An 8,334-nucleotide genomic window follows, 5' to 3' on the forward strand; every position below is an offset into this window, starting at 1 on the left:
GATAAAAATCCAATCCCCCCCCCCCCCTCCTCCAAACCTTGGCGCCCCCCCCCCCCACCAGTAACACTTCTGTTTCCTCTGGATTAAGTTTCAGTTTGTTGGCTCCCATTCCTTCCAAAACTGCCTCCAGGCACCAGATTTTTAAAAACCTTTATTAAGGATTAAGACAAAATCCATTACCAATTAGCCAGGAAAGGTGGCACAGATATTTTTTTAAAAAATCCAACCACGGGATCTACAACATTCTTTGATAGCAACAATTTCCATCTAGGTAAGCAATGAAAAAACATTTATCACATGAAACATTTTCTGGCTTTGCCTTCAGGGGGTTATTAGGGAAGGCACTGGCCGCATGAGATGCCTTGGGGATCCTGCCCACCACGTCCCCGGCCTCCCCCCCACCCCGGGATCTGCTGGAGGCACAAGGTAGAGCTGAGAGTCGTCTGCATGTCGGAGGCAGCTCAGCCCCCATCTCCGGATGCCCCCCCTCCCGGCAGTTTTACACACATGATGAAAGCACGGTGTGTGTGTGGGGGGGACAAGACAGAGCTTTGGGGAGCCCCAGAGGCCAAGGGGCAGAGCAGCAGGCGCTCGGCACCACACGCTGAAACGGACCCTCGAGGGAGGACGGGAACCACTACAGAAGGGTCCCTGCCCAGAGAGGTGGTCCAGAGGGACGCTGTGTGAGGGATGGTATTGAAAGCCCCCAAGAGGTCAATCCCCAGGACGGTTCTCACTTTGTCCGCCTCCTGGCACAGGTCCTCCGCCCGGACAGCCAAGGCCCTTGCAGCCCCACCACCAGGCCTGAAGCCAACGGACCCAGACGATCTGCTTCATGAGCTGTTGTGCTTCTCGAAAACAGGGTGCCCACTGGAAGCAGCCCCCTCCCCTTTCACATCAGTTTTGTTCGATGAAAGGATCCTGACCCGGGTAGCCAAGGCAAGCCCGGTCTCATAGAATGTTAGAGATGGAAAGGACCTTGCAGGTCATCTAGTCCAACCCCCTGCACTCTGCAGGAGCATAGCCGAAAGACAGCCCTGCAACACACCCGAAAGATGGTCATCCAGCCTCCGCTTGGAAACGTCCAGCGAAGGAGCCTCCACCATCTCCCGAGGCAGACTGTTCCACTGCTCAACCACTCTTCCAGTCAGGAAGTTTCTCCTGATATTTAGCTGGTAACGACTCCCTTGCAATTTCCACTCTTGAGATCTAGTCTTGCAATCCAGAGCAAGAGAGAATAGATCTGCTCCATCTTCTACATGACAGCCCTTCAGATACTTGAAGACTGCAATCATGCCCCCTCTAAGCCTTCTCTTTCCCAGACTAAACAGACCCAACTCTTTCAGCCTTTCCTCCTAAGACTTGGATTCCAACCCTCTCACCATCCTGGTTGCCCTCCTCTGGACACTCTCGAACTTGTCAACATCCTTCCTAAAATGTGGTGACCAAAACTGGACATGGGACTCCAGGTGAGGCCTGACCGTAGCAGAATAGAGCGGAACTACCACCTCCCGCGATCTGGACACAAGGCTTCTGTGAATGCATCCCAAGATTGCATTTGCTTTCTTCACAGCCACATCGCACTGCAGGCTCATGTTTAGCTTGTGATCAACCAGAACACCCAGATCCCTCTCACATGTGCTGCTGTCAAGCCAAGTCCCTCCCATCGTCAGATCTCGGGAGCCAAGCAGGGTCGACTCCGGCAAGTGCTTGGATGGGAGGCCTCCTTGGAAGACCAGCCGTCGGGAGGACAGGGGCAGGCTCTACTCAGCCGCCTCTCTGAATCTCCTCCAGGCCCCCAGCAGGGGTCAGTCACCAGAGGTCGCCATGACTTCCAGGTGCGGGCACACACACTCACACATGGTCATATGAAAACTACAAAGAAGAAGAAGAAGAAGAAGAAAGGATGTGGGCATTCTGGAGGGTTCTTTGGCTCGATGCAGAGGACAGAGTGGGGGAGGGCTGCCTCTGCAGACATCCCTTCCCTGGCCCAGGGCCTGCCGACACCCCTCCGCAGCCGCCTTTGTCTTTGGCATCGTGTCCCCTTTCGCCCCCTTTCATGTCCCCACGGCATGGCTGCGGCTTGCATTCAGCTTGGCAGTAGCAGAATCATGTCTTTGGCATCCTGCTTGAAGACGCATCTCGCGCCTTGAGAAAGGGGGACTCTTGTGGAAGACGTGGGCCCAGTTTTACCACTGGGGAAAATTCTGGGGTGGGGGCAGGTGAAGGAGCCCAAGGAGATGACCAGAAGGTGGAAGTTGCTGCCCCCTGCTGGAGGCTGTGTGGGATTGCAGCCTCCCCCCCCCCTCCTGCAATTTCAAACCATCCCTGTGCCCGGACTGACCGGGGAACGGGGTCCACCATCGGCCAAGTTTCAGAAGCGGACAGGTGTAGGCGGCCTGAGCGGCCCCAGAGAGCAGCCTCTTCACTCCTTTCTGTCTCCTTCAGGTCCGAGAGGGTGGGGGCAGGCCGTAGAAGAAGGTGGAAGAGGGGCTGGGGGGGGCGGGGAGGAGGGGTGTGGAATGGCTGCCTGGCAGGGTCCCCTGGGGGCAAGAGAGAGGCCAGGGGGTGAGAGGAGACCCTCTTCCAACAGGGCTTCCCTCCCGGGAAATGCTGATTGGTGAGTCTGAGTTCCCAGGGAGCAACACGTCGGGGTCAGTCTATTCATTCGCTTCATTTAGAGCCCCCCTTTCTCCATGTGCCTCAAGGCAGGTTACGAAATACAGGGAACCGTTCAGGCAGGCAGGCCGGTAAACAATGCAGCAGGATTAATTGTACAGAACTGGGAAACCATGTGAGTGGAGAACTGTCCCAAGGCATGCCCCGCCACACAAAATGCAGAGTGGGTTACTGAGGTAGGAGATGCATAGGAGTAAAAGCCAGGAGGTGCATAGGGGGAAACACTGCAACGGACTGCAATCCTGTTCTTTTCAAAAGCATCCTCCTCAGCTGTTCTAATACAGTTCTTCAATCCCTTCCTAAAAATGCACACACACACACCCCAACATTTCTCCAGAATGAGACACGTTGGGGGGGGGGCCTTCCCGGCCTCCTCGGGGGCAGGCCATTCCGCAAGGGGGAGCCACCACTGAGAAGGCGCGTTGTTGGTCTCGCCCACTTGCAGGGCCGCACCCCCAGCAGGCTTAGCTCCAGTGAGCAAAGATGTCATGGTGGACCCCAGCGGGGGAGGTGGTCCTGCTGGTTTGTGGGCTCTTTTCTTAACGCTCTTTCAGTCTGGAGACTCGTTTTAAGCTGTCTCTGGTCTGTTTCACGCCCTGTGTTTTTATGCTGAACTGGGTTCACACACACACACACACACACACACACACACAAAGCTGAGTTTCAATCAGTACCTTCTAATGTTTGGCTGTTATTATTTTTATGTTGTGTTGCCTCAGGCAGGTTTCTGGGCAGGCAGCATTTAAAAAATCCTAAATAAATGAATAAATGGGGGGGGGGACACACTCCCCAGGCAGGGAGCAAAGAAGCACAATGCCCTTCTGGACCCCCCCAGAGCTGTCCCTGCTGACAGGAGGCACTCTCGACTGGTCACGTAACCAGCACCGTCCAGCCTCATTGTGAGCTTTGGACACAGCAACGTAGAGTCAGGGAACACTGGCCCACGGATCACAACCGACTCCAAAGCAACCACTGACTCCACAGAGAATACGCTGCGGGGTAAGATGGAGCCCTGTGGCACTCCACCAGACAAGTCCCACAACGAGGACGGCTGGTCTTCGGCAGAGAGCCTCCGTGCCTGGTCCAGAAGGAACCAGTTGAACCAATCCAGGGCATTTGCCTACCTCTGCTTCCAAACACCTCTGCACGCCTCAGAGGCTGGAGGCTGGTGATAAATCCCGGCAGAGCAACAGAGAGGGCGGGGCGGGGCCCTTGTCTGCCCTTGCCACTGGAGGGGGAGGGGGGGCTGGCTCCGGGGTCGAGCCTCTGCTTGGCATGCAGAAGGTCCCAAGTCCAGTCCTCTTAAAGGGACCAGGTGGTGTGGAAGACTTCCACCCGAGACCCTGGGGAACTTTCAAGGGCTGAGCTGGGTGCGAATGGCGGATGGGCTGTGGAGCAGCTGGGAATGTGGAGAGGGAGAAGGTGGGGGCTGGGGCGAGCAAAGCCGCTGGAGTGCTTCCGCTGCTGCTCCTGCTGGGCCTTCCGGAATTACTGCAGGACTGCGTGGGGGGGGGGGGCGACACACACCCTCCCTGGGAAGACTCTCGGGCGTTGGCCTGCTGAGAGGCACTTGGGAGGGCGGTGTTCCTCAAATGCCACCTGAAGTTAACTTGGGCTCCTTCCCGCTTGTATTGGTCAGAGGTCACCACTGACTTGTTTTACACAACAGACCCCCTGAAATCTTCCCCCAGGCCCCCCCTGGGGGGGTAGATCTGGGGCCCTGCAGCCCCCGTGGACCTGACATTGCTCCGGGTGGTCCGGTCCTCCTCTCAGCTCTGGTGGAGCGGATCCCAGGGTGAGCAGCCGGGAGGGGAAGGAGCAGACTGCTGGTGCTGGGCGTGGCAGGAGCGGGAGAGGGGCTCCCTGCAGCTGCCCGCCCAAGTGCCCGCCTTGTCTCCTCAGGAGCTACCAGAGCATGAGCAGCCTCTTCAGCAGTCCGGTGTCCCCCACCAGGGAGGCCACCTCTTCGCTGCCCCGTCGGCCGAGCACACTCAGCAAGTCCCCGCTGCGCACCCTCTACGACCTGCTGATAGGGCCCATGGAAGGGGTGAGTCCTAAGTTGCCCCACCCTCTCTGGCCCTTCCATCCGGGGGGGGGGGGGCGTGCTCCCACACCGACCGTGGTTCTTTAAAGGGTTTGTGTCCTTGTTTCTCACAAAGATGCTCAGGGCTGCATTTAAGATGCCAGCCACAATTCTTCTGGCCACGGAACTGGGGTCACTGGGGTGTGTGTGTGTGTGGGAAATTTGTGAATTTCCTGCATTGTGCAGGGGGTTGATGACCCTGGAGGTCCCTTCCAACTCTATGATTCTCTGATTCTTGTAGGACACAAGCAGTTGCCCTCATCTCTTTGCAGGCTCTCTGATGATTTTAACAGGTGTCCTCGTTAGCAAGGAGCAAACTCCTGAGACCTGAAGGCCACGGTTGGGGGACGACCAGTTCTGGTTCTGGCTACGGGGGCACCGTGCTTCTGCTTCCTTTAGTTTACTACTTTAACCACATAAGAAGCGTTGCTTTAACTTTGTTAGCCTGTGCCATTTGACATGTTCACAAAATTTAAAGGCAGAGAAATGCCCCTTCCTTTTCCACAAGCAAGACTGTGACTCTGCTTAAGTAGTTCAGAGAGTGCCGCACACCATTCCTCCCTCTGCTACTTCAGGTTTGGCTTCCGAGGAGGAGGAAAAAGAAAAGGTGAGACTAGAAAGCTAACTTTGTAGTACAGACACGAGCGGGGGCGTCTGTCCCCAGGGAACATTTTCTTGCTAACGAGGACACCTGTTAAAATCCCCACCACAGAGGGAAGGAGGGAAAGCTGTGGGGCGGGGGGGCGGCTTTGGCCCTCCTGGGATCAGTTTCTAAGAAGGGCCCCCACCTGGAGTCTGCAGCTCTCTATGCTCGTGGGGGGGTTTTTTGGCTGCGGTGGGGACAGGAGAAGGAGAGCTCCAGAGAGGGGGGCCTACAGGCAGGGAGCCTTGTGCCCCCCCGGGGGGCAGCTGCCGAGGGGGGTGGGGGCTGTGTTGCTCTCCTGGAAGCCCTCCTCCCTCCGAGAGCCTGTCGTGTGTGTCCACTGAAAACGCCCCCCCCCCCATTCTCTCTCTCTCAGGGCCTGATGCATTCCAGTGGGCCTGTGGGCCGCCACCGGCAGCTCACCCTGGTTCTGGAAGGGGAGCTGTACCTCATCCCCTTTGCCCTCCTCAAGGGCAGCTCCTCCAACGAGTACCTCTACGAGCGCTTCAGCCTCATCGCCGTGCCCTCCCTCCAGGCCCTCAACCCCAGCTCCAAGGTAAGGCTCTCTTCTGTGTCCAGCGTGAGGTGTCGTTCTCGGGGGGCCTGCCCTCCTGCCCGCCCTCCACCCCACAGATCACTGACTGGCGTGCCCCCCGCTGGGAAGAGGCAGCCCCGCCGGCACGTTGTGTGTGTGTGTGTGGGGGGGGATCCCATCTCTTGACGTAGCTCCCCCGCAGGGGGGGGGGTGAGTTCCAGGGGGCGGCCACGCCAAGAGCCAGACGCGAGCCCAGAGCCACCCCGGAGAGACTCACAAGGCTTTTGGACTGTCCGCTTTTGAGCCTCGAAAGCCCCTCTGTCAGAGTCCTCCCTTTGAGTCTTAAGAAGGTGTGGCTGGATTCGAATCAAGCTCTTCCCCCCCTGGGGGTGCACAATGTGGTCTCCCCCACCCCAGGAAAAGGCTGAGGCCAGGTGCGAGGGAGGGCACCGTCTGTCTGGGCGGCAGTAGGCGCAGCAGCCCCTGGAGTCAGATCCCTGGATCAGTGGCCCAGCGCGGTCTTCTCTGACCCCAGGGGAGGCAAGCAAGCCTAGTGGTGTGGTTTTCCCCACTCTTGCAGAGCCAGTCGAAGAAGAACGCTGCCGTCTACAGCAGCTCTCCCTCCACGGCCGCCGTCATCGGCAACCCCAAGCTGCCCTCCTCGGTGATGGACCGCTGGCTGTGGGGGCCCATGCCCTCAGCCGAGGAGGAGGCCCTCGCCGTGTCGGAGCTCCTGGGCTGCCAGCCGCTGGTGGGCGGCCTGGCCACCAAGGAGCGGGTGATGAGCGCGCTGGCGCAGGCTGAGTGCGTGCACTTTGCCACTCACATCTCCTGGAAGCTGGCCGCTCTGGTCCTGACGCCCAACGCTGAGAGCATCGCGGCCGCCAGCAAGGGCTGCTTTGGGAACTCCTACACGATCCCTGAGTCCCTGCGCGTGCAAGACGACGCAAGCGACGTGGAGAGCCTTTCGGACTGCCCGCCCCTGCAGGAGTTCCTGCTCACCGCGGCCGACATCCTGGACTTGCGCCTGCCCGTCAAGCTGGTGGTCTTGGGCTCCTACCAGGAGTCCAACAGCAGGGTCACGGCGGACGGGGTGATCGGACTGACGCGCGCCTTCCTGGCGGCCGGGGCGCGGTGCGTCCTGGTCTCCCTGTGGCCCGTCCCGGTGGCGGCTTCCAAGCTGTTTGTGGAGGCCTTCTACTCGGCCCTGCTGAAAGGGCCGTGCTGGGGGCGGGGGCAGCGGGGACCAACCTCGGCCCCTTGGGTGGGGGTGGGGGGGCAGCATGCATCCCCTCTTTGCGGTCCACCCTTCCCCGGGCTGGGAGGGGCAAGGGACGCGGCAGGTGAGGCTCCTTCCCCTGTGGGAAGAGACCGGGACACGTCTGGGCGGGTGGAGGTGTGTGGTGGGGGTGGGGTGGGGCTAATGGGCTTCCTCCTGGCACCGTGGCCACCCAGCAGCTCCTGGCCTCGACGTGGGGACTCTGTCCGGGGACGCGGGCGGCTGAGGCTTCTCTTTCTCCCGCTGCAGGCTTCATGCTGATTGGGAGCGATGTGAAGCTCAACAGCCCTTCTTCTCTGATTGGACAGGCCTTGACGGACATCCTCCAGCACCCGGAACGAGCACGCGATGCCCTGCGGGTTCTGCTGCACCTGGTAAGGGGCCGGGGGCCGGGCAGAAATGTTTTCACCGCTGTTACCCTCCCCCCACCCCACCCCACCCACACAACTTCCAGGCTCCGCCGGTGGCTGTTTCTCCCAGGTGGTTTCTCTGGCCTGTGGCCCGCCCTCCCTCACAGACGTGGGGAGGGGGGGGACATCCCTGCCGCCAGGCCCTGCTCCTTCCCCTCTGTGTTTCTCTCCCCCCCCCCCACAGGTGGAGAAGTCCCTGCAGCGCATCCACAGTGGGCAGCACAACTCCATGTACACCTCTCAGCAGAGCGTGGAGAACAAAGTCGGGGGGATCCCCGGCTGGCAGGCGCTGCTGACCGCCGTTGGTTTCCGTCTGGACCCCCCAGCCAGTGGGCTGCCGGCAGCCGTCTTCTTCCCCACCGCAGACCCAGGGGACCGGCTGCAGCGCTGCAGCACCACCCTGCAGGCCTTGCTGGGTGAGCGTGGAGGGGCACGGGGAAGACACTCCCCCCCCCCCCAAGGGTCCTGTCCTGGGCAGCGACTGAGCCGGTCCCTCTGCCTCCGCAGGTTTGCCCAATGCTGCCCTGCAGGCCCTCTGCAAGCTCACCACCGCCTCCGAAAGTGGGGAGCAGCTCATCGGCCAGGTGAGCCGCGGGAGGGGCCTTTGGGGGGGGGAGGGAGGGGCTGTCTCACCCCCCCTCCCCCGGGGCTTGGCTCTGTCGGGAGTCCTGAAGCTGCCCCCCCCCCCCCGGGCGGGCCCCCCCC

General features: G+C 60.2%; 1 protein-coding gene across 1 annotated transcript in view; it reads left to right on the forward strand.

Annotated features, from left to right (window-relative positions):
- TTC28 (tetratricopeptide repeat domain 28) overlaps positions 1-8,334 on the forward strand; it is a 63,821-nt gene that overhangs the window by 48,495 nt on the left and 6,992 nt on the right. Inside the window, exons 13-19 of the mRNA XM_015421270.1 lie at positions 4,582-4,726; positions 5,782-5,961; positions 6,521-7,210; positions 7,309-7,330; positions 7,469-7,593; positions 7,814-8,045; positions 8,137-8,213. Coding sequence (XP_015276756.1) covers positions 4,582-4,726; positions 5,782-5,961; positions 6,521-7,210; positions 7,309-7,330; positions 7,469-7,593; positions 7,814-8,045; positions 8,137-8,213 — 1,471 coding nt within the window. The remainder of the gene's footprint in view (positions 1-4,581; positions 4,727-5,781; positions 5,962-6,520; positions 7,211-7,308; positions 7,331-7,468; positions 7,594-7,813; positions 8,046-8,136; positions 8,214-8,334) is intronic.

Source organism: Gekko japonicus, unplaced genomic scaffold (assembly GCF_001447785.1).
Source record: "Gekko japonicus isolate JY-2015 unplaced genomic scaffold, Gekko_japonicus_V1.1 scaffold416, whole genome shotgun sequence".
NCBI classification, from domain to species: domain Eukaryota; kingdom Metazoa; phylum Chordata; class Lepidosauria; order Squamata; family Gekkonidae; genus Gekko; species Gekko japonicus.